At 36.0% G+C, this 27429-nt stretch overlaps 1 protein-coding gene across 1 annotated transcript in view; it reads right to left on the reverse strand.

The window, feature by feature from the left end:
- Positions 1-22902: 22902 nt before the first annotated feature.
- LOC121259351 (protein PIR) overlaps positions 22903-27429 on the reverse strand; it is a 55587-nt gene continuing 51060 nt past the window's right edge. Inside the window, exons 28-30 of the mRNA XM_041160902.1 lie at positions 24534-24706; positions 23709-23912; positions 22903-23350 (exon numbers count right to left, since the gene is read on the reverse strand). Coding sequence (XP_041016836.1) covers positions 23156-23350; positions 23709-23912; positions 24534-24706 — 572 coding nt within the window. The 3' untranslated portion in view covers positions 22903-23155. The remainder of the gene's footprint in view (positions 23351-23708; positions 23913-24533; positions 24707-27429) is intronic.

The raw sequence follows: 27429 nt of genomic DNA on the forward strand, positions 1-27429 counted from the left end.
CGATGCCATTTTGGGCATGGACTGGTTGTCTAAGCACCATGCCTGCATGGAGTGCTTCGAGAAAAGAGTGGTCTTTAGACCACTGAGTGAGACAGAGTTTCGCTTCTGTGCAGTGGGTAAGCGCCCTAAGCCAAGATGGTTTCTGCACTAAAGGCAATCGAAATGTTGAAGAAGGGTTGCATGGGATTCTTCACTAATTTGGTTATGTCTCAACCAAATGAGCCTCAGCTTCTGGACATTGAGGTAGCGAGATAGTTCCCCAACATCTTTCAGGATGAGTTACCTGGTTCACCTCCAGATAAAGAGATTGAGATCTCAATAGATCTTATACTTGGAATGACACCGATCTCCAAAACACCTTACCGGATGGCACCTGTAGAGCTCAAGCAGCTTAAGGATTAGCTACAGGAATTATTGGAGAAGGGCTTTATTCGCCCTAGTGTGTCACCATGGGGAGCATCAAACCTCTTTGCATCGATTATAGAGAACTAAATGGGGTGACCGTTAAGAATTGGTATCCATTACCTCGGATCGATGATCTATTTGATCAGCTTTAAGGAGCACAGGTATTCTCGAAGATTGATCTCCGTTTGAGATACCACCAGTTGAAGATCGAGGTGGAAGATGCTCCTAAGACTGCCTTTAGGACAAGGTATGGACATTATGAATTTCTAGTAATGTCCTTCGGATTGACTAATGCTCCAGTGGCTTCAATGGATTTAATGAACCTTACATTCCAGGAGTACGTTGACCCATTCGTTATCATATTTATTGATGATATCCTGTTTTATTCTAAGAGCCCGAAGGAGCATGCAAAGCACTTGAAAGTGGTCCTACAAATTTTAAGGGAGAAGAAATTGTATGCCAAACTAACTAAGTGTGAGTTTTGGCTACAAAATATTTCTTTCCTTAGCCACAGTGTTGAAAGATGGGATTTATGTGGATCCTTCGAGGGTCGAGGCCATTGTAGAATGGCCTAGACCTAAGACAATCCAAGAGATCAGTAGCTTTTTGGGTCTTGCAGGGTATTACTGGAGATTTGTCGAAGGGTTTTCCCGCATTGCAGCTCCATGATAAAGCTCCCCAGGTAGGGGGAGAAATTTATATGGACTAAGGAGTGTAAGAAAAGCTTCCAGAAGTTGAAAGAGAAGCTTGTGATGGCGCATGTTCTAACTACACCTTCAGGTACAGGTGGTTTTGTGATATACAGCGACGTGTCACACCAAGGGTTGGGATGTGTCCTGATGCACCACGGGAGAGTTGTAGTGTATGCCTCACTCCAACTCAAGGATTATGAGCACAACTACTCGACCCATGACCTAGAGCTAGCAGCAGTTGTCTTCGCCTTAAAGATTTGGCGACATTACTTGTACAGGGAGCGCTGTGAGATCAACACGGATCGCAAGAGTCTTAAATATTTCTTCACCCAGAAGGAATTAAATGTGAGACAGCGCAGGTAGTTGGAGCTGATAAAGGATTTTGACTGTACCATCAACTACCATCCCGGCAAGGCTAATGTTGTGGCAGATGCCCTCAGCAAGAAGTTTTCTTCTGGTACCCTTGTGAGGATGTACACCCCTCATAAATTATTCTCTTGGACATGGAGAAGCTTGGAGTGGAGATGGTAAGGGATGTACAGGCGAGGTTATGTACCCTGGTTCTTAGTCCGACAGTATCAGACTAGATTAAAGCTACTAAGAGTGAAGATGTCAGCCTCTAGAAGATCAAGACAGAGGTTTCAGAAGGGAAGCAGCTCGACTTTATTGTTTCTAAAGATGGGTCCCTGCGGTTGAAGGGGAGACTTTGTGTACCAACAAAGCAAGAATTGCGTGATCTACTACTGAGGGAGACGCACAGGTCTTTATACACAGTGCATCTGGGTAGCACCAAGGTGTATCGAGACCTTAGACAACATTATTGGTGGAGCTGAATGAAGAGGGAGGTATCTAATTTTGTAGTTCAATGCCTAACGTGCCCAACGGTTAAGGTTGAGCATCAAAGGCCTTCAGGAACACTACAACCAATGCTTACCCTGGTTTGGCCATGGGGCGAGATTAGCATGGACATTGTGATAGGATTTCCTAAAGCCCCGGATGGACAAAACTCAGCATGGGTGATCGTCGATAGGTTGTCCAAGACAACTCACTTCATCCTATTCAGATGACCTAATTGATAAGCAAACTAGCAAAACTGTATCTCTGAGAGATAGTCAGACTACATGGGATTCCATCCAAGATTGTGCTGGATCGATTCACGGTTCACGTCAGCGTTCTGGAGGAGTGTGCAAAAGAATCTGGAGATTAGTATTCCTAAGGGTAACTCCCATGAAAAGGGGTGATGAGGTTTGGAAAGATAGGCAATCTAACTCCCAGATTACTGGCCCGTTTGAGATCCTGGAAAGAGGAGCAGTGACTTACAGACTTGCACTCCCTCCAAAATTCTCAGTCATGCACGATGTGTTTCACATCTCAATGCTTCTAAAGTATGTGCATGATCCCTTCCATGCGATTGAGTACACGAGGATTTCTCTTATGAAGAAGCATCCCACGGCAAAACAATCCTAACAGTCAAGGTGTTGTGGAGCCACCGCACCGAACAAGAGGCGACATGGGAGCATGACGACAATATGAGGGAAAAGTATCCCACCCTTTTCTTTGTGGTACGTTCAATCTCGAGGACGAGATTGTTTTTAAGGTGGATAGAGTTGTAATACCTAAGTCCTACTACGTAGGTCCTTACATCATTTTATTAATTCTTTACGTTAGATATTTTGAGATAAATATTTTTATTACTTTTAATTAGTTTATTTTAAGATGAGTATGCTTCATTTTTAAAACATGATCTATTAAAATAAATTAAGGGTATTATTTTTAAGACTTTGAAATATTTTCTCTTAAGTCCTCTATTTTTATTTATTTAAGAAATGGTCCAATTATTCCCTACCATTAGATTGGTAGGAGAAAAGCATCCTTGAGGTGGATAGATCTCCACCATCCATCTCCCAAGCTTATGTGATAAGTTTTGACCAAAGCGACTAAATCCTTTGAACCCATAGACTTCCAAAAGAAGCAACTAAATCCTTTTTTTTCTTTTTCTTTCTTTCCTTGGACTTGAGCCCATAGGCTTCCTAAGCAAGCCACAAATTATTATTTTTTCCTTTCCTTGCACCCATCGATTAAGACAACAAAAGATAGAAAAACAAAAACAAAAACTATCCTAAGCATTCCTTCTCCTACCCGTCGGCCTCACACCCAAAAAAATATAAAGAAAAGTTTTGATCTTCTTCTCCATGCTAAAACCGATCCTCTCTCCTTCTCTTCTCTTTTCATCTTCAAGAAACCAAGTTCCCCTCATCCTCTTCAAGCTTTGTGACTGCATAGCAAGGGAAGAAGAAAAATATTTTTCTCTCACCCTCTTCAAACCGTAAGAGAACACTCTCTCCATGCCAATTATCGGCTTTGCCTCAAAGCTTGGAACAAAAACTTGATTTCATCTTCCAAATGGTGAAATATTCAAGGTAATAGACTTTTAATTTATTCCCTAGTATGATTTACATGTGGGTTTCGAGTTTCACCATTTTCTTACCCATAATGTTTCAGTTTTGGGGTTAAAGCAGTTGTATCATTTTGGATCTTCATCCACACGGCTATACTACTATTTGGTCCACTATCTTGCCTCTTGAAAGGAGTTAAGAGTTTAAGGTAAAAATCCTAATTTGACTTATTTGTTTTTAATGTAATTTTGGAAGCCAACTAAGTTGTTTTAGCTTGTATTTTGATGTAGTTAAATTCCTATATTGCAAATAAATATGTATGCCCTGTTTTTGGCCCAAACCGAATGGTATTATAATTGTTTTGCTATGTATTTCTCCTTATTTTGAAAACGCTATGTTGTTATTAAACTTGGTTTAATCATAGATGAAGATTAAAGTGATTTTAAATTATATATGTTGGTATCATGTGCCTTGTGTTGAGCTTTGATTGGTTATCCATTTTTAGGATGCTAGAGGTTTGGTTTAAAGGTTTTGCTTAGTCCTATAATTTTATATCTTGCTATTGAAAAGTTTTAAGTGAGTAAATCATAAGTTTAAGTGTTTAAAGGTTTTAAAGTTTATTAATGGGTAATCTTGCTATACTTTATGCTATGCTAATTTTAATGGGATATGTTATCTAAACTATTTAAAATATTGCTTGTTTGATTAGATTATAGCATAGTTGGTTTAGGTACAAGAGATTAATTATGCATGATATATTATAATATGTAAAGCTGTCCAAGTATTTCAGAGTCCATGCCATGCCATGTCTTGAAGTAAAAATAGCTCATTTATGTTATCCCACGTTTGGTTAAATTCTACCTAACCCAAGAGTCCAAAATGTTGATAAGCTAACCTTTTTATAATGAGGGACTACAAGTTGATTTAAAGGGCATGTTTCCTAAGCTTGTTTAGCCTACTTGAGATGCTTAAATCTATTTTAAAGTCCATTGTTGAGAATTTTTAGATTATATGTCCTAATGTCCACAACCCAAAGTGGGCTTGAACCAAAGAAACCTTGCTTGAGGCTTATGAATTCTTAACTACTTTCATGTAAGCTTTTAAAATAGTCTTTCCATGGATAGCTAGCATGTCTTAATATTTAAGTTATTTCTTTTGTAAGTCGAGGTGAGGAGTAGTCATTTGGATTAATGTTAAGCATAGAAGGGACGTTAGATTGTAATATCGTGGCTTTCTCTTTTAAACGGGGGGCTAAAAAATATTGTGTGAGTATTAACATGCTTATGTTATTTATTGGAATAGGAATATTGATGATGGATGTATTGAGGAGCATAGAGGTAAGTAGCTATGACCATGCTTCTTACATCAAGTTCTCTTCATGAAAGAATATCTCTCTCTCTTCAAATGTTCTTCTAAATAAAGAGTAAATGTATATTGTATGTACAAGCCCTTTCGTGATAGCCCCTGTTAAGCACCCTATCGATTATAATTGTGTGTATGTGTATAAGGTAATGCATGCACATAGGTTCTAAGTCATGAGATTTTCATACATGCTCTCTCAATAAACTTATTGATTATTCATATATGTAGTATATCATGAAAATGTATCTTCTCATAAAAACATGCATGTGCACCGGAGTAAGAAAGATGATGAAAATGTTTTGATTGCAAAGAAAATGAAATGAACGTCTCATGCCTTATGCTTTAAGCAATGCTTTCAATGACGCGAAGAAAGTGTTTTAAAATGTCCCTATGAACTGATGCTTTAAACGATGCGAAGAAAAAGTTTTAAGATGTCCCTATGAACTGATGTTAAATTGTCCCTATGAACTGACGCTTTATGGATGCCATGAAAAATGATGTTTAAGTTCATGCTTTTAAAATAAGGTTTTTCATGAATGCACTATTAAATGAAAAGATGATGTTTAAGTTCATGCTTTAAAATGACGTTTTCCATGAATGAACTGTTAAATAAAAAGGACTAAAATGATTGAAAGAAATGAATGAATGAATGAATGTCTTGTTGTATGAAAATACGTAACGGCCGTATGACTGAAAAGGGTACCAAAGAAATGGACAGATTACAATGCCGGGTAAGTAGTACTGGGAGTGCACCTAGTGCTACTCCCTGACTGAAAGGGATTCCCAACCTATGGCCACGGGTGGAATCTAGGCCTAAAGACGGACCGCTAACCCCAACACACGAGGCGTAATAGTGCGTACCGGCCAAAGAAAGTGAAACAAGAAAGAATGGTTATTTCTTAAAATGTTTATACATGAAAGTATAGTTATCTCTTAAACTATTTATGCATGGAAGTATTGTTTATTCCTTAAAATGTTTATGCATGAAAGTATGGCTTATTCTTTAAATTGTTATGCATGAAAGCATTGTCACGATTAGCAAATGTTTATGTATGCATGTTTTCAAAAGAAAAAGAATAGATGCCTAGTATGTTTACTGCATGGTGTACTACTTACTGAGTATTCGACTCACTTTTATTTTAAATACTTTAAACGTCCAGGTAATGAAGAAAAGGCTGGGGAGCAAGGCACTGCTGTAGAGGGAGAGACAGACGCTTAGGATCTTCCCTAAATAGAACAGTTATGTTTATGGATGATGGGTTATGTTTATGTATAGACGTTTTATGTTGGGACGGACTCTGAGAGTCTCTTATGGATGAATGTTTGAATAGAATGTCTATCAGGTGTTCCCTTTATTAAATTAAAAAATTTAGAGTATACAAGTGTCATGTCCATGTCGATCGCATATTACTAGAAAAAGAAAAATAAAAAGAAAATGGAAAGTAAAGGACAGGTATGTACATCGCAATATTGCCCTTCCGGGGGACAGGGTTGTGACAGAAGCGCCTAAGACTAGTGGGTGCATATTGCATCTAACCCGACAAAGTAAGGTCAAGTTAGTATGAATCTCTATTTATGATGTGTTTATCACAGTACACGGACCGTTGATGATGTGGTAACTAGCCGGAACACGCGGTGCAAAGGGGAACCATGTTGTGTCCACCCTCTGAACAAAAATAAGATAAGAGTTCATAAGATAAGGATCATTTGATGAAAATCTCGTGATATGATAAGGATCACTCATTGCAAATCTTGTGATATGTTTTGATAAGGCAAGTTCTAATTAAGATCAACGTGAATAAGAAAGTTAAGAAGTTTTTCTGAAAAGCTAAAGTCTCTACTACAAGTCTTTTGTAAATAGTCAAGTGCATAAGTCAAGTTCTGGTCAAGTTCATAAGTCAAGTACATGTTCATACACGCATTTCATAATATACCTCTTCTATGCTTGTGTTAACTATTGTATGTTGCATGTTTATTTACTGAGATTTTCAAAATCTCACCGTAGTAGTTTTCACTATTATTCCTAACTCGGAATGGTAGAACCTTTAGCAGGACCAGAAGTAGCGAGTCAGGATAATGATGAAAGCAAAGGATGAGCTCAACCCAGAGGAAAAAATGGATCTAGTCATGACCTACTTGGAGATAGCCTAGATTAGAAAGATGCTTTAATGATTTCTTTGTTAAGGCCTTTTCAGATAGTACTTGTTATGTTAAAGTGTAACCAAGGAAATTGATACTCCATTACTAAGAAATGTGGTTTAAAGCTATGAATGAAAAAGTTAGGATATTAGTTTATTCTGGTAAAACATTTAAATGACTTATACCACTGCGATTTATTGCATACTGCTAATATACATAGGCGCATTGCATCTTATCTGTCATGTACGAGGGGTATGTAGCCTTGTGTTGCATTTCTCGAAATTTCAGTTACCATCCAATCTCAAGCGGGGGCTGGGGGTACCACAAGCTACCAAGTAAGAGAAAATCAATAAAGTGAGAAAGCTAGTAGAAAACAAACTTCAATATGTACTGTGACAACCATGATCCCTAGTTGTGATCTGGCAGAAGGCTAGGACGTTGGGATGTGCATCTCATGGGTTACACCTCTCACGTTCTATAGAACATTGTGTGCTTGTATGCTCGACACACGTGGGTAAAAATAATTGCAGCGGAAAGATTTGAGACATATGTCATAACTAAAATATTAGTACAAGAGAAAACAAACTTAGAACAACAAACTTGACAGCAAAACTATCCTTAAGTCACAACTTCACATTAGTCAAAGCGATACAGACCATAAGATGTTCATCAACTCGCTTGAAATAATAAACATGGTTAATACAAAAAATGATAGACCAAAACGAGGACAGGCCCCCATACTACTCTTCGGGTTGTAGTGGGTCTTCTTGCTCATAAACAACTTCATTCCCTACATCTGAGATTTTGAAGAAATTTCAGCACATTATATATCAGAACAAAACTTGAAATGCAAGTAAATGACAATGAATATAACAAGTATGGACTTCAGGAAAATCGAGTAGTAAATCATACATACCGAGATGAGAGCCCTCGAGCAATTAAAAGTATAAATAATTCCATGGAGAACTTGCATCCAATACTCAGAACGTCACACAAGATTTTAACTCGAGGACTCCAAGTCCTTCAAACAACATGAAAACCATCTTACAAACCCTTATTCGTTTATTAATATGTGCACCACAGTCTGCCCTTAAAAAAGTAGTGCACGCACCCTGGATCCCTTCGCTACTCCATAGGTAACAATTGCACGTATGACTTCTTTATAAGTAACACTTGGCTTCGTGCCCTATACTTGACCACATCATCCTCTACCCTCTACCAGCTGACCACAACTTCGACCCAAGAGCATTACCATCTCACCCAAACCCTTTGTTCTCCCAATGACAACCTAGGGAATGCCACTCAATTCTTAGTCCTTCCCAAGTAACTAGAGGAGCTTCACCAAAATAATGTCCCATCTCGACTGTGGGTATTTATTCACACGCACACCCACATACTCCTCTTATAATTAGAAACATTAAGCATTTTAAAATAAGAATATAATCTTTTTATTAAAAAAAATGTAAATCACCTCAACATAGTGATATAGTACACATGTGGATAACCCAAAATCAATGCATCATGAATATGTTATGCTTTAGTATTTCAAAGGCAACAACATATTTAGTTAATTAAAATACAGCATACTCACGGCCATTAATCTTGATTGTAAGCATTGTCGTGGAGAAAAACCTACCTTGGTAGTGAGTTTTACTGAATCAATCATCGGTGGGCTGGCTTCAGGTGGTCTAGTGCCTATCTCTGGTGCCTTAGTGAGTCTAGGACTTCAAGGAAAAAAGATGCTCCGAGTAGTGAAAGTTCACTAGGATTTGTCTTCGGTGTCTCGGCTTCCTTTGTTTCAATGGTGAATCTAGCCATCCAAGTATGTGTGTGTGTACAAGTTTGACTTGTGGAGCTAGGGTTTAGTTTCTCTCTTAGAGGTTAGAATAGATGAGATAGAGAGAGTTTCTGGGTTTTGAAAATCAGAGTGTAGGAGTGAGACCAAGCGAGATGGAGCTTTTCAATGGAGGGAATTGCCCTCACGGGTCTGATAACTCTTGAGATGAGTTGGTTGGTTGATCGGCAGGCATCCACTATCCAAGTGTACACTAGATGAAAGGAGTGTCAAAGACGGAATGGACTTGCTCCTCAAGTATCAGAAATTAGGCCAAGGAGATGGAAAGCTCTGTCTACCACTTGTGAATGCCGTCCATGTGGTGGAAAGCTTTTGCACATGGTCGGGCGCTTGGTGTTCGAGTCTGTGATCCCTCTGGCCTATACATGCCTCTTGTAAAATGTCATCGTTTGAGTTTGAGATTTTTTGTGAGAATGCTTGCTTGCTTGCTTCCGAGCACTCCTGAAATTCTTCCAAGCATCCCCACTCATTCTTGAGCATCTTGCTCGTTTTTCTCCATACAGTACAAGGTTGATCTCCTCGCTACATAGCTTGAATGAAAGGTAGGGCAAGGAACGTATCCTGGGTATTTTGCTTGGATCCGTTTTGCCTTGCTCGTGGAACATGTTTCAAACTCTAGCTCACTTACATTTGCCAGCCTAACTGTCATTGCTCGCCTGGTGTTAATTCCACATACCTATTGGCCCCCTTGTAAATGCTCACTTACTTCACTTGCTTGCTTACCCTTGCTTGAGCTCCTTTGCTCGCCCAGTGTTGGAATATAGAAAATCATATAGAGAAATTAGAGTTAAAATCACTAGAAGCCAAACAGAGAGATTCATCTATAAATAAGCAATTAAGTTAGTTAAGTCTGTTACATATATACTCTGGTAAATGAAGTGTATAAACAGACCCTTTGTACAGTCTTTTATCTTCACGAAAGTAATGAGAATTATTCAAGTCTCCACTCATACAATCCTCTGTTTTCAAGCTTTACATGTTATAGAAATTTACATGGTATCAGAGGAGTAAAGAAAAGCCTTCCGCTGAACTCTTTCCTTCTTGATTCTATTCTTGAGTTTTTTTTTTTTCTTATTTCTTGCTTCTATGGCTCCCTCTGAAACACCTTCTGAAAATTCTTCAGAGAGAACTTTTATGACGAATCCTTGTGATGATTCCTCGAGCCAGTACTATCTTCATCCTTCTAACAATCCCTGAGCACTTCTTGTGTCTGAGATCTTTACAGGTGAGAAATATATTGCATGGAGTCGATCGATTTCAATTGCACTCACTGTCAAGAATAAATAAAACCTCTTTCATTGATGGAACTCTGCTTCAACCTAGAATTGATACTGATCCTAGGCTTCAAATTGCTTGGCTAAGAGCCAATAATCTGGTGCTATACTATTTTGGATATTTGGGAGGAACTCAAGACGATATCTTAGAAGTGATGGTCTGAGAGTTTTTTCTCTGGAAAAATCCCTCAGTTCTATTTCTCAAGGTTCTAAAACTATTACTGAGTATTTTAGTGAATTTAAAGCCTTGTGGGATGAATATATCAGTTATCGACCTATTCCAAGTTGTAAATGTGGAAATCTTGGTAGGTGCACATGCAATATTCTCAAGAATCTCACAGATCGACAATAGTCTGATTATGTGATCAAATTCTTGGTTGGATTGCATAATTCATACTCGGCCATCAGAACTCAATTACTCCTTCAATCCGCTCTACCATCAATGAGCAAAATATTTTCTTTACTACTACAAGAAGAAAGTCAAAGATCTCTATCTAACAGTGTTGGAATTTTCCTGGATTCTCATGCCATGGTTGTTGCTCAACCACAACGATAATCATCTACTGGTGCAAGATACACGAAGCAGAAAGGAAAAACATATTTGGTCTGTTCTCATTGTGGCTATTCTGGCCATCTTGCAGATAAATGTTTTCAACTCATTGGATATCCTCCTAGAAGGAAAGGTCCTAAAGGGAAAAGATCTCTCAATGTGTAATCTGGAAATTCATCATATGCACAAGCCATTGCAAACAATGTATCTTCATTGGAACAAAATTCAAGTATTCCCAATATGGTATTTTCTCAAGAGCAAATAAAAAATCTGCATACCCTAGCAAATAGCCTATCCAACTCCAATCTTAATACTGATTCCACAGCTAATGTTGTCTCCACTTCAGGTATATATTCTTCCTGTAATACTGTTTCTCTTTCAAAAAATTCATACACTTGGATTCTTGACACAAGAGCAACAGATCATATGGTCTGTTCTCCCCATCTTTTTTATTCCAAAAGCGTACTTGGCAAACCTTCTAAAGTCCATTTACCAAATGGACAATCTGTTCCTATCGTTTTCTCTGGAAACGTCACACTTTCTTCTGACATAACCCTACAAAATGCATTGTTTGTTCCTTCTTTCAATATCAATCTGATTTCTACTTCAAGATTGACTAAAGATAAATTATATTGGATTGTTCTTCATTCAATCCAAATGCATTTTGCAGGATTTGAGCAAATGGAGGATGATTGGGCTTGCTGAAGTCAAATCTGGTTTATACGACTTATCTTTTCCTGCTTCAAATAAGAGTGAAATGCCTAATCTGACTGGTTCTTCTTCTACTGCCTTAGTTCAATCATGTAATAGCAATCCTCATATATGGCATCTTAGATTAGGACATGTTCCATCTGCAAGATTACAAATAATTAGTAATCTTGATTATTCTGTAAAAGCTTCTCAAAATCATGTATGTGAAATATGCATAGTTAGACAAAAGAAGCTTCCCTATCCGATATCAAATAGTCAATCAAATAAAATTTTCTAGTTAGTCATATTGACATTTGGGGTTCCTATTCTACAGTTTCTTATTATGGATATAGCTATTTTCTTACAATCATAGATGACCATACTCGTTTTACTTGGCTATATCTCATGAAAGCAAAATCTAATACAAGATCTATACTTACCAGCTTTATCAAATAGGCTTAAACTCAATTCAACACAAATATTCAAACTCTTCGAGCAGATAATGGTCAGGAGTTTAAAATGCCTCTTTTCTATCAAGAGCATGGAATAATACATCAATTATCATGTGTTGAATCTCTACAACGGAATGGTAGGGTTGAAAGAAAACATCAACACCTATTAAATGTTGCTAGAGCCCTTTTATTTCAAAGCAATTTACCTTTATCTTACTAGACAGATTGTGTTCTGACAGCTACCCATCTTATTAATCGTACTCCTTCTTCAATCTTAAATAATCAATCACCAAACTATCTCTTATTCCACAAACAACCAAGTTACAAATACCTCAAAGTATTTGGATGTTTGTGTTTTGCAAGCACACTTAAAAATAATCGAGGGAAGTTTTCACCTAAAGTTTCCAAATGCATCTTTCTTGGTTATCCACCAAATGTCAAAGGATACAAAGTACTTGATATGCCTACTCTCAAAACCTTCATATCCAAAAATATCATATTTCATGAATTCATTTTTCCATCTATTCCTAATTCTATTCATATACCATTTGTCTTCCATAATTTTCCTCAAATATATGATTGTCCTACTACAGGAAATTCTCCTCACCTTCTACTAAAAATTCAGCTTCATTACCATCTTCTAATATTACAAATCCATTACTTACAAATCTGAGAAGATCTTAAAGAATTAGGCATTCGCCTCAATATTTACAGAACTATTATTGTGGTAATTTGACTAAAAGATCTTCAGCAACTCATGAACCTCCTGGTTGTCCTTCTTCAAGTAAACCTTACTCAATTCTATCTTTCATTTCTGATTCTAAACTTTCCAACAATCACAAAGCTTTTGTTCATGATGTCTCCTCTATATCTGAACCTAGAACTTTTAAACAAGCCATCTCACAACCTCAATGGCAACAAGCCATGGCAGATGAGATTAAAGCCCTTGAAACTAATAAAACTTGGGAACTTGCAATTTTGCCTCCTAACAAAACAACAATAGGTTGCAAATGGGATATCATTGGATAGATATAAAATTTATGGCTGACGACACATTGGATAGATATAAAGCTAGATTGGTAGCAAAGCGCTACACTCAACAAGAGGGACTTCATTTTTTTTTTTTTTTACACTTTTTCACTTGTTGCTAAAATGACAACAATGAGAATTTTTCTAGTTGTAGCCGCATCAAACAATTGGTATTTACATCAACTTGATGTAAATAATGTTTTTTTTGCATGGAGACTTAAATGAAGGAGTATATATGCGGCTACCACCTGGTTTCTCTACACCTAATGACCCTCGAGTATGCAAACTCAAAAAGAGTTTATATGGCCTAAAGCAGGCCTCAAGATGGCGGTTTTCAAAACTGTCCACTTCATTACTTTAGTTTGGTTTCACTCAAGGAAAGTTAGATTCATCTCTTTTTATCAAGCAAACTGAAAATAGTTTTATTAATCTATTGATATATGTTGATGATGTTATTGTTGCTTCCAACAACTTAGAGCTTATATCTGCTGTGAAGGTTTTTCTGCATATATCTTTTACAATAAAAGACTTGGGTGAATTGAAGTATTTTTTGGAAATTGAGGTAGTTAGGTCAGCCAAAGGCATTGCTTTATTTCAAAGAAAGTATGCCCTCGATATTCTACACGATAGTGGTTTTTCTAGATGCAAACCAACTGCTTTTCCTATGGAATCGACCTTGAAACTGACTACAAATGACTCATCAGATCCTTTACCTGATCTAGCATCTTATAGAAGACTAGTGGGTCAATTGTTGTATCTAACAATTACTAGGCCTGATCTTGCTTATTCAGTACAGGCATTGAGTCAATTTATGGCTAATCCTAGCACCTTACATCTCAAGGCAGCCGAGAGAGTCCTCAGATACATCAAGGCAACACCAGGCCAAGGAATTTTCTTATCTGCTAAGTCTTCATTGCATCTAAAGGCTTACTCAGACAGTGATTGGGGCAGTTGTATTGATACCAGAAAGAGTGTCACTGGCTTTGCAATATTTTTAGGAGATTCTCTCATCTCTTGGAAACCAAAGAAACAACCCACAATCAGTAGGTCCTCTGCAAAGTCTGAGTATCGAGCATTCGCATCAACTACCTGTGAACTTGAATGGTTAAATTATCTGTTGTCTGATTTAAACATTGAACAAACTCAAGTTGCACTGCTATATACAGACAGTAAACCTCCCTCTAAGATTGCATCAAACCCAGTACACCACGAGAGGACAAAGCATATCGAATTGGACTGCCATTTAGTTCAAGAAAAGCTGCAGGAAAGTCTTATAAAGATCATCCACATTCCTTCCAGATTCCAAATAGCATATATATTAACTAAGCCTCTCGGTTCTCTCAATTTTCATCACCTTATTCGCAAGATGAGAATGATTAATATACATTCTCATTTTGAGGAGGGGTGTTGGAATATAGAAAATCATATAGAGAAATTAGAGCTAAAATCTCTAGAAGCCAAATAGAGAGCTTCATCTGTAAATAAGCAGTTAAGTTAATTAAGTCTGTTACAGATATATTTGTGTAAATGAAGTGTATAAATAGACCCTTTGTACAGTCTTTTATCTTCAAGAAAGTAATGAAAATTATTCAAGTCTCCATTCATACAATCATTTGTTTTCAAGAGTTATAGAAATTTACACCCAGGGTCATTATTGCCTAAGTCTCATTCGCTCGTATTTTTTGCTCGTAAAAATCTTGGGAGCAGCCACTGTGTGCTACATCCAAATTGCACACATGACGTGTCGAAACGTGTGGCTCCCAACATTTTTGACACATTTTGAATTTGTTTTCATTTCGTTCCTTTCGTTCCTCTCCCCCCCACCCCAACCCCTCACGTTTTCTTTCTTCCTCTTCTCCCTTCCCATTTCTTTCCTTCTTCTGCCCCCACCCCCCCGAGCTCCCGAGCTCCTCAGCATTGTGATTTCCTGAGCTCCTCTGCACTGTGATTTCTCGAGTTCCTCTGCACAGTACCCCCGAGCTCCTCTAGACTGCGATTTTGAGTTCATAGGTGATCCCGTCGCTGGTTTGGCAAAACAAAGCACCCGATCCCATTGCTAGTTTGGTCCGTTCAATCAGCTAGCGAGGAGCAGTAGCGCTGGGTAGACATACGAGTGTCACGAGTTGGCCCTGAATAGAGAGATGCCGTCGCGAGGTGGCGCTGGCAAGAGGAAGCCGACCGACACAGGTTCGTGGCGAGGAAGGAGGGTTCGCGGGATTCAAAGCTTGTTTGCTCAATTCAACGAGCTCGCGAGACAGTGGAGCCGCTGGGCAGACGAAGGAGCACCACTCGGTGGCACTGACAACAGAGACGGCATCGCCGGGAGGTGCTGGGTTGTGGAAGCAGACGCGGGTTGTGAGTTCGCAAAGAGAATGAATTCGAATGGGATCAAAAAGTGTATTTTTATTTCATTAAAAAACAAAAAACAAAAAAGCACAAGCATCCACGTAGTGTGTACATTGTGTGCACCGCTACAGTGGATGCTATATAGAAGAACTTTTTTTGCTCGCCTTGATTGTCTGACAGGGCCTTTCCTTGTGCCCAAAATTATGATTTTCTACATAGTTACGCTGCTTCCGCGTAAGGATTTCCTACCTATGATGAGTGTGGTTCCCAGATGGACAGAATGCATCATTTTTATATAAATAATCATACTAATATACACATGCAGTAAATAACTAACTCTACTAACTATTGTGATTAAGAAATATCATGACTCATGTAAAAGTGTCGACAAGAACGTAAAAGATTACATAAAAGATATTGACATGAACATAGACAATAAGAAAAAGGAAAATGTTAGTATGCCGCTTGTTAGTGAAATATACAATAATGTAATAAAAATTACAATGAAATTAACATTCAAACGAAATCAGTTTAGACTGAGGCATGGAAATATCGCTCTCTTTAAGGAGATTTAAAACCTCTACAGTGTACAAAGTCTCAAATTAACCAGTGTAGCAGAACTCTTCTTGACTTGACTCCTCCAGAATACAACAGCTCAACTGATCGTTGTATAGCCCGAACCAACTCTACACAAGTGGTTGAGCTCAAAGCTCCACCAAAAGAACACATTTCTTTTATCTGGAAAATACTCTCAAAAAATATATTCTCTCTGAACTTATTTTTCTTATCTCACTTTTTCTCAAATATATGCCACACTCGTATCAAAAGACAAAACAAATATATATAGACGGACAAAGAATAAATCTGGATGAAATGGACATAACGAAAAAGAATTAAAGGCCAACGTCCAAATGTAATAAAGCCATAATAAAGTAAAACCAATAAAGTAAAGTTGAGGCCATAAAAAAGATAAGCCCGTTAACCAACGGCTACAAAAGCCAAAAGAAAGAAAAGTAATTATTAAAAATGCTAACATTTCCCCCTATTTTAAAATAAAATAAAATATTAAATAAGAGATACTTCCAGACAAAAAAGGATTATTATGCATCATGAAAGTATGCTCTGCATTGAACCCTCACTTAGTGAAATAAAAACCTTTACTCCAGAGTCAGTAGTAGTCTCAGACTTAAACTATGACTGCTTAAGGGAAATAAAGAATTATTACTCACACACAATAACCCAGGTGTTGACATGAGCTTTATTAGCCAGCACATTACGGCTTTGTGCTAATCCCAGTTTCATGAGTGTATTTGAGAATAAACCCCAATCTCATAGAGAGCGGCCCCACTCGCACACTCACATAGGTGAAATCTGTCAAGGGTGCTCCTGTAACTCTTACACCCTACTCATAAGAGCTACAAAATTTCATTAAGAGTTTCAACAAAAAGTCATCCTCCACAACATTACAGGATAATGCACCCACATCATAGGAATGAGAAATAAAATAAATAGTGCATTCCTTACGACCATCATATGATTCGTTTTTCCCATTGAACCCGACTCTCAGGATCTCTGGGTATCCTCATACATGGCTCATGAATTTATAGGTTTTAATCTCATTCCCCTGATGTATTACAGACCCTTTCTCTTGTCAAGGCCTTTGTAAGTGGATCTGCAAGATTATCACAAGACTTAACATAATCCACGTTAATAACACCATCAGGCAAATAAAATCTCACAGTACTATGTTTTCTTCTCATGGATCTGGATTTACCATTATAGTAACGGTTTTGTACTCTACCAATAGTAGCAGTACTATCACAATGAATTAAAATAGGTGAAACTGGTTTTTCCCATAAGGGAACCTCATGTAATAAATCTCTCAACCAGTTTGCTTCCTCACTTGCTGAAACTAAAGCTATAAGCTCAGTTTCCATTGTTGAGTTAGCAATAATCGTTTGTTTTTTAGACTTCCAACACACAGCCCCACCACCCAAGGTGAAAATAAAACCAGTAGTTGAAAGAGAATCACCTGACAAGGTATTCCAATCAGCATCACTAAAACCTTCAAGTACAACAGGATACATTTTATAAAACAAGCCATAATATTTTGCACCAAATAAATATTTCATTATCCAATCCATTACATACCAATGGTCTCTTCCAGGCTTGGTAGTAAGTCTACTAAGTACTCCTACCGCATAACCAATGTCAGGTCTAGTACGATCAGTCGCATAACGTAAACTCCCAATCATGCTAGCATATTTCTCTTGATTAATCACATCATCATCATTTTCAATAGAAAATAAATGAACACTAGAATCAAAAAGAGTAACAACATGCTTGCATCCAATATAATTATATTTCTTTAATAATTTTTCTACGTAATGCGATTGATGAAGGAAAATACCATCACATGTTTTGGTGATTTTCATACCCAAAATAAAATTAGCCTCACCAAGATCTTTCATATCAAAATGGTTACTAAGCATGCTTTTTGTTTCATCTATGACATGCTAATTAGACCCAAATATCAATAAATCATCAACATATAGGCTAATAATACCATGTGAATTTTTTCAAGATTTATGATAAATACATTTATCACTTTCATTTGACTTATAGCCATTTTCAATCATGCAAGAGTCAAATTTCTCATGCCATTGTTTAGGGGCCTGTTGTAAGCCATATAGGGATTTTGTCAACTTACACACTTTGCTTTCTTTGCCAGGCTCTACAAAGCCTTCGGGTTGATCCATATATATTTCTTCATCTAGGTCCCTATTTAAAAAAGTTGTTTTAACATCCATTTGATGAATCCTTAAATTAAAAACTGATGCAATGGCAATCAATAATCTAATGGTTGTTATTCTTGTAACTGGAGAAAATGTGTCGAAAAAATCAAGGTTGGTTTTTTGTTTAAAACCTTTTGTAACTAGCCTTGCTTTGAATTTTTCAACTTTTCCATCTGGTCTAAATTTTTTCTAAAGACCCATTTACACCTTATGGATTTGCAACCCGATGGTAATTCAACTAATTTCCAAGTTTTATTAGAAATTAGTGAATCCATCTCATCATCCATAGCCTCTTTCCAAAATACAAAATCAGGTGATGCTAAAACTTCATGTAAATCCTTTGGATTTTCCTCAATATTGTAAATATAATAGTCGGGACCAAAATCTTTTTTAATTCTAGTTCTCTTACTCCTTAATTCAAAAATTTCTTCACTTTCTAAAGGAGTAGAAGAACTAGTTTTAGAAAAAATATTTTTTCTAAATTCTTGACCCCCACGATTTTTTGATTTAAAAGGAAATTTTACTTTATAAAAAATTGCATCGCTTGATTCAAAAATAATTTTATTCCCAATATCAAAAAATCTATAGGCTGTGCTATTTTTTGCGTATCCAAGAAAGACACAAGTGATAGTTCTAACACTCAATTTGGGCCTTTTAGGATCAGTTAGCCTTACAAAAGCCAAATAACCCCAAACTTTAAAATACCTCAAATTTGGCTTATACCCTCTCCATAATTCAAAAGGTGTAGTTTTTGAATTTTTGTAAGGCACTCTATTTAAAACATGACAAACAGTTAAAATTGTTTTACCCCAAAAACTTAAAGGAGCCCCTGAATCAATAAGTATAGCATTCATCAACTCAATCAGTGTTCTATTTTTTCTCTCAGCTACACTGTTAGATGCAGGTGAGTATGCTGCAATAGTTTCATGAATAATTCCCAAGGACTGAACAAAAGTATTAAACTCATTTGAATCATACTCTCGGCCTTTATCACTTCTAAATCTTTTAATCTTTCTATCAAATTGATTTTCAACTTCATGGAGGAATTCTTTGAATTTTTCAAAAGCATCACTTTTATTTTTTAATAAATAAACATACGTATATTTTGAAAAATATCAATAAAAGTGATAAAATATCTATTTCCTCCACGAGTTAAAATTCTTTTAAATTTACAAAGATCGGTGTGAATTAAATCTAACAATCTAGTATTTTTTTCAACACTTCTATGAGGCCGTTTTGTAATTTTTGCTTGAGTACAAACTTCACATTTTTGAAAATCCTTTGTCAGTTTGAGAATTAATCTTAAACTACTCATGATAGCAACATATCTACTATTGATATGACATAAACGTGCATGCCAAAAATCTAAAGAAGAAAGCATGTAAATAGAAACATTCGATGCTTTATGCTCAACATTCAATTTAAACATATCATCACAAACATAGCCATTGCCCACAAAAACTCCATTTTCCGTTATAACAAAATTATCGGATTCAATAGTTTGTTTGAAACCCGCTTTGTTGAGTAAAAAACTTGACATCGAATTCTTCCTCATATACGGCGTATAAAGCACATCTTTAAGTGTCAATATACACCCAGACGTAAATTTCAGTTCAACCTCACCACTCCCAACAACCTTGGTTTTACTAGAATCACCAAGTGTAATATTTTTCTCTACTTTAAAAGAAGTATAATTTTTAAACATACCTTTATCATAGCATATATGTCTATTGGCACCAAAATCTGCCAACCACCCTTCAACAAATTGAAAGGACTTATTGAGACATCCATCGCTTTTCGTGCACTTTTTCAATTATAGGCTCCATCTGAATTCTCCTTAAAATTGTTAGTGAAATATACAATAAATTAATAAAAATTACAATGAAATTAACATTCAAACGAAATCAGTTTGGACTGAGGCACAGAAATATCACTCTCTTTAAGGAGATTTAAGTCATCTGCAGTGTACAAAGTCTCAAATTAACCGGTACAGCAGAACTCTTCTTAACTTGACTCCTCCAGGATACAACAGCCCAACTGATCGTCGTATAACCCGAATTAACTCTGCACAAGTGGTTGAGCTCAAAGCTCCACCAAAAGAACACATTTCTTTTATCTGGAAAATATTCTCAAAAATATATTCTCTCTAAACTTATTTTTCTTATCTCACTTTTTCTCAAATATATGTCAAACCCGTATCAAAAGACAAAACAAATATATATAAACAGACAAAGAGTAAATCTGGATGAAATGGACATAACGAAAAAGAATTAAAGGCCAACGTCCAAATGTAATAAAGCCATAATAAAGTAAAACCAATAAAATAAAATTGAGGCCATAAAAAAGATAAGCCTGTTAACCAACGGCTACAAAAGCCAACGGAAAGAAAAGTAATTATTAAAAGTACTAACGCCGCTTGAGTTTATCCTCTCAGTTTGACCGTTTATGTATTTAAATTTTTTTTTTAATTTTTTTTTTTTTACTTAATAATTAAGAAAATGATTTTTTAGTGTATTGGTATATTTTTTATTTTTTTAAAATATTTAAATATATTAAAAAATGTAAAAAATAAAAGAAGATAAAAATAAAAAAGTAACTTTGTGCTAACGGGCACGCCCAAGCCCAACAATTAAAGTTAGGTAGCACGCTAGCACAACTCTAAGGAAAATGATACACATACAATCATTTTTACAATCATTTTTACTATATATTTTATATGAGTCACATTTTTATAAAATAACTTATAAAAGTAATAACGTGAAAACAGATATTATTACTCAATTCCCTCAGCTTGTTCGTAAATGATTCTTTCCTAGAATTTGGCGGTGCAATTATTGACTTCTGCTGTATCTCTTGCTCTCTTGCTCCTTGTCTTAAATGTGTGATAGCAAAAGAACAAAGCTGAAAAATGTTTTAGTTTTCCTAATGTTATGTTTGTATCTTGAGCTTTCAATCGGAGAAGAAGATATCATTTTTCTCTTAAAGCAGCACTCCCCAGAGCAAAAATCACTATTATTGGTGGCCACCCAATCAAACAGTTCTTATATAGAATTTGGTCGTGGACCCATTGGAAAATAATCAATTCTTTAACTGTAACAGGATTCACCATTTGTTTATCTCAGAAGCACCCATTTAGGTTTTTTTTTTAATTATTAATCTTACTACAAGTGAGTGATATATAGTTGCACTCTAGGATTTCTTGATTATTACCATAATATCCTAATTCATTAAAATTGCAAAGTTGTCATTCATAAATATCCATACAAATTAAGGTAAGTTATAATTTCCCGTCATCTCAATTAAGGTACGATTTGGATAGCGAGATGAGATGAAAATTAAAAGTTGAATAGAATATTGTTAGAATATTATTTTTTAATATTATTATTATTTTGAGATTTGAAAAAATTGAATTATTTATTAGATTTTGTATGAAAATTTTCTGAAAAATGATGAAGTTACTACTAAATAACAATTTGTTTATAACAATGTAATAAAATAATATTATTTTAAAGTTAATTTTGACTTTTACTTTTGATTTGATGTGTTTAAATATAATAAAAAACATTATATTTAAACACATCAAATCAAAGTTGTCTATAAGTTGTGAATGGGTTGTTAACCTATCACTACCATTTAGAAAATTTGTAATGATGAGATAAGATAAGATGAAATATTTTTACTATCCAAACAGAGAATTCTCTACTCATAAAAATTGATTTAGTTACATTAATAAACAGCACGTACGGATCATAATAATCAATGATATTAGCTTCCTTAAGGTGGCATTTAGATTTCCCACCATGAATTTCTTATTAAATTAATGTTCCCCTAATATTTTTACATGATCACCCAATAATATTGAGATATGGGTGATTTAATGTCATTCCTTAATAATTTAAAGCGAAGTATAGCTGATATTCAAGTTCATTGACTTAATTACATTTGCAAGCTCGATCGACATTGTAATGAAATTTGTATTCCACATGGACCACTTCAATACATCATCAAAATTGTCAAATTATAATCTTATCAGATTAAATACTCAATTCGTTCACTAACCATGAGGTCGGAATTTGCAAATCATTGGCATTTATGATTTAGATCTCTTGCGCGATGTTTTCACTAAGTATACCCAAATCATATTTACAATGATTTGAAGGCTGTATAATTAATTAGATGAAATATGGAAATAAGCACGTCATTTAAATAATAGTACATTAATCTAACTCAAGACTTGATTAAGTCCGAATTCTCTTTACTCAAGACTTAATCAAGTTACTTCACGCCACCAACAGCCAAAAATCACCTTACCTTGAAATCTTTCAAACTAATTGATTTGTCTATTCTCTTTACTCGCCTTATGATTAGCAAAAACTAATTCCATCTATTCACTTGAGTTACATTGTCATGGGTTGAAGGGAGCTCAAGTCATGGAAGATGACGAGAGCCAAGCTGAGTCGAAGTGAAGATCAGCAGCTTCAAGAGGGTTCAGAGGAAAAGGTTGTTAAAAGTAGTTGGTCTTGGTGCAGCACAGTCGTTTTACAAGTAGAGAGAATCTGTGCTTTAATTGTGAATAAGTTGTACGATGCTGTTTTATAAATGTAATTGTAACAAGGCAAGCGATACAGTGTCGTCTTTCGATTGTAAAAGTGATACGTTGGCGTTTTGTCTTTTAATTGTAAGTGTAATAGGCTGCCGTTTGGTGAAGAGTATATAGTTGGAGAGGAGGAGGGAATGATCATCGAAGTTCATTTCAAAATCATCATCTTCTTCTCTCTATCTCTTCTCCTCTCCCTCTCTCTATCTCATCTCTTTCTATTCTTCTGGAGATTGACAATCTCGAACACAGTCAAGAGTTCGTGGGTCCATTACATACATATAATCATATTATAAAACCACCAATTTGTTGCTCTTAGCTTGAACCAAAATCACTTTAATTTACGAAACCACTAATTTCATCCTAAAGTATATATAGGACAAAATGTAAACCGTATGTAGGTATGCAGTTAGACTCACTAATATGCATTTTCATTTTCATTTTCATTTCAAGAACAAACGGTAGTTAGACAACTTTCTTAGGATAAATTTCAATCCCAATTGGTACATACCACTTCACTGCCGCGTCCCGGGGCGGAGGGGAAGAGAATTTAAAGTTAGTAATGACCGAAATTCAGGCCCCTTTCTGAGGCAGCGTTTCAAATGCAGAGACTGTATTCTCAAATTTAATCCTATGCAGAGGGGCACCGCTTTGCTTGATAGCACAAGCTATCTTGTCTTCAAGGGGGCAACGTGCTTTCAGCATGGAGAACACGTGATTATTCAGTCTCCTTGCTTTCTTCATTGCTTCTAATAGTGCTTCCCACCCCTTATTTAAAATAAAATAAAATAAAATGCATTCATAAACACCACGAAAGGCATTGTAAAGAGAAACTAGATTAATGCCAGAACTTCCAAAGGGTTTTAATTTATGCTGCACTGGGTTTTAGAAAGTTCCAACATTTTTATTTTGGAAATAAAAATAATAAGCAGTCTTCCTAATTTTGGAGCACAAGAAATTTGGGACTGCATATATATATATATATATATATATATATATCCAGAATCAAGATAGGTAAAAAAAGAAAAGAGAGAGAGAGAGAGAGAGAGAGAGAGAGAGAATCGTTTTAGCTTGTGGTCTAAAACTAGTATGAAAACCGTAAGTTCACAACAAAGATATACTTTACCTGAGCAAAATGAACTTTATGTGTCTGTGTTATTGATGCAGCCTCCACTTCTGCAACATTGAGGACTTGATATGAAAAATCAAAAAGCTCAAAATGCAGCTGTTGCCCAAGCAAGTATACTACGGTGCAAGCACCCCAGGCAACCGAATCACCCAGCACTTCGTTATTGTTTGATAATGCCTGAGTAGTCTCTTCAAGATATCCCTATATATTACAAAGATTATAACATGTTAGCAGCAAAAAAGACATTTAACATTTGCATGCTCCTAGACCAAAATGTGGGAGGAAAAACAAATGATGATTCACTGAAGCTTAGTCATCAACTATTTCAACCAAAAGAATAATCACGGGGCTCCTGGGGCAAAATTATTACTTGATGCTCACAACTGGCTTATGTCAATTATTTTTCTAAATTCTTTTAATCATTCTAAAGCTTCCCCACCAGGGACTTCTTATAATCAGGATTCATGCATTAACATTTTTTCCCGAACTGAATACATTGTGCTCGCTGTGAACTGACATGATCATTTAACATGCCTGTCTCTCTCAATTGATAGGACAAATATAGAACTAATAAGCCAGAATGAAAATGTTATCTAAAGATGCAAAATATGTACTTCGATATATAAGTATGGGTCTTCAGCACCAATTCTTCTTATAAAAGCATTGCAGAGTCCCTACAATAACTTAAACTCACAAGTGAAAACTTGCAGCATATTCAACAGATATGCCCATTGAAAAAAGTTTATCTATCAAATAATACAGACAGATCAAAGACATTATGTGGATAGACCAAATATACAAGTGATGAAAGTTGTTTCTTACAATTTGAAGGCCGCTATATATACGGTAGAAATCCTTTGATGTTGTAATGTCGATAAACCCTGTCTTTGGAGCAGTACTCCACTTACTACAATATTTATCCAGTGCTGCACTTGTGAAAGCAAGGGTATATTCCAGCACGCTTCCAGTATTCAGGTTAGCCTTGTATAAGAGATCTGATACAAAAGGAGACATTTAAACCCTCAAACTGGAGAGTCATCAAATGCATGAAACAATAACAGGGAAAATGGCAGACACTTAAACCTATAGGCAACAAGCAGAGTGCACGCATTTTCAGGACTAGCATTAAAATTATGAAACACAAAGCTGACAGTGGTGTTTTTTTTTTTTTAACTCTGCCTGTTTTCTTTTGCAATTGGCCATTCAACCAAAGCTTACCGTTATGATAACGGTTTGTGATTAAGCTCACTACTTCCAATCAGTTGTTTAAGCTTTTGAAATATGCAGCAGTTTAAAAAGGTATCAAAGGAAGTGGTGCTGAGTTTGAACCTTGATTCTACATTACCTCCAATTCAATGTGTTGGGCCCACAACTCATTTAGGGTAATCTAGGCCTAGGAAATGGCCAGAGTTGCAAATTATGAACGATAAAATTTGGATCAGGATCAAACTGGCAAAAATCTTGTGTCAAGGTTGAGATCTCTCTCTCTCTCTCTCTCTCCCCCCCCCCCCCCCCCCCCCCCCACCAGCTGTAATTTAGAAGTCACAAACTATGAAGGATGAACTTTGGACCAGGGTCAAACTGGGGAAAAGTCTTGAATCAAGATTGAGAAATTACTCTTTTTCCTTTTATTAGCCAGTAGAGGGGCCCTTAACGTAAACTTGTAGCTTATTTCTATGAACTGTCCAAAGTAAACCAGTTCTGAAAGTAGCGTTTAGGGAGTGGCTGGCTGGCCCGACTAATCTTTTTTTTTTTTTTTTTTTTTGGAGCAATATATTTAATAAACAATGATTCAATTGAGAATACCAAAACATTTCAAAAATCGAAAGCTAAGAAGATAAAGAATCTGAAGAAAGTTAAAAAAATGGACCACAAGTCAAGTCAAAGCATGAAGAGATTGCAGAAAGGAAAATGCTTAAACTCCAACAAAACAATTAAATCCTTTCAATTTGGCATTCCCGAAATTGCAGCTGTATGGAAAAGGATCCCTCTTTGTTTCATGTGGTGTCTTTGGATGGAGAGAAATGGGCGTTGCAGGAAATGTGTGGTATCCAACACCTTATTTTTTTTGAGCTACTGTTATTGACTTCAATGGGATTAGTTTTCATGATTTTCTTGTATCCATTTCTAGTTCCATATCATTTATAGGTGTTCTCTTTGTATATCTCCTGTGTACTTGGGCTATGCCTACTCTCTTCTATTAATAAAATTTATGTAAACTATCAAAAACAAAAAAAGATTCTGTGATTCATCTCTAGCCAAAGCCACCATAACAAGCTCAGGGGATGAGCCTTCCAACCTACCTCATTAGTTCAGTGAAATCCACCCATGCCAAAGGGAAGTTTTATCAGAAACTGACGGTAGTAAATCCCATGCATCCAACTAGGAGAATACCGGTTCACCAATATTCATTTCCTCTAAATAATTTGAAACCATGAGTCCCAAAAACTTGCTATTAGCCAAAAAAAATACTTGCATACAAAATAACACTAAACCCAAAATAGCTCTCCAACACCAAGAACTAAATGGTGGGCTTGTGCTTACAGTGTACAAGTATAGATAGAATCAAGGTCATCAAGACTTTTATAGGAAGTATATACGAGATACACCTAAATAGAAAAGGTAAAAGGAAGAAGAAAATCCTGAAAACTAGGAATGTAAAAACAATAGATGGAAGCCACTGATGTAAAACAGATTTTGAAGTAAAGGGCATTTAGATCCACCACCGACTTCTCACAATCTTCACAGGTCTTATCATTCATTTCTCTCCAAATACACCACATTAGGCAAGAGAGAATAAACTTCCACAAAGGTTCACTATGATGATTACCAAAATGCCCTCTCCATTTTCGCATTGTTGTGTTAAGTGATTATAAAAATGTATCCTAATCCAATAATAACAAAGGTGCCTTGCACAAGCCCTAGAAGAACCATTCCTATGGTAACTCAGTGTTTAGTGTTCCAGTGAGTTCCTTGTTAGAACTAGGTTTCACAGCACATAGAGGATACTACGAAAATAAATAGATGTTCATGAACATTTACCATTACAACTGCATCACAGACATCACACAGACCTTATCTTGACTTTTCTGATAAGTAAATGAATTTTATTCAATCTTGAAAAGTGGTGAAATGCAAGTCAACTGGGAGTATACAATAGATACACCTAAGCATTTAGCTATAACCCCAAATGTTATATTCCTCATTTCAATCAAATCAACCTTTGCATATTTAACTACAAGTTTATAACCTAACGGAGTCATTGATAGGGAACGGGACTGAGAACATAAAATTCTTTTCTTTTTTTCCAATAAGTAAGGAGATCTTTATTAATAAGCACAAAACACACAACCCAAGTGCACAGATAGTATATGAGAGAGACACCTAACAAGTTGAAGAAAAAGATACTAGAAAATCATGTAAACTAAGTCCACAAAAGTTACAGATGTAGTCTGTAGAAGAAGATTATGAGTAAAAAGTTCTTGAGCTCCCCCATCATCCATTCACGGTCTTCGAAGTCCAGAACACAATTCCTAATTTTTTAAGCTATGCCTAACCAAATTTTCAATTTTCACTCGATCATTATCCACTAAAATTGAAAAATTAATAATGTGATTCTAACTTTAAATCGTATAAGCCAATCCTCAATTTTGGAGACAATATTCGAGAGCCAAGGATGTGCATCAAACCTCCCATACTGTCCATTGCTGCAACCAGC

Source organism: Juglans microcarpa x Juglans regia, chromosome 4D (genome assembly GCF_004785595.1).
Source record: "Juglans microcarpa x Juglans regia isolate MS1-56 chromosome 4D, Jm3101_v1.0, whole genome shotgun sequence".
Taxonomy (NCBI): Eukaryota; Viridiplantae; Streptophyta; class Magnoliopsida; order Fagales; family Juglandaceae; genus Juglans; species Juglans microcarpa x Juglans regia.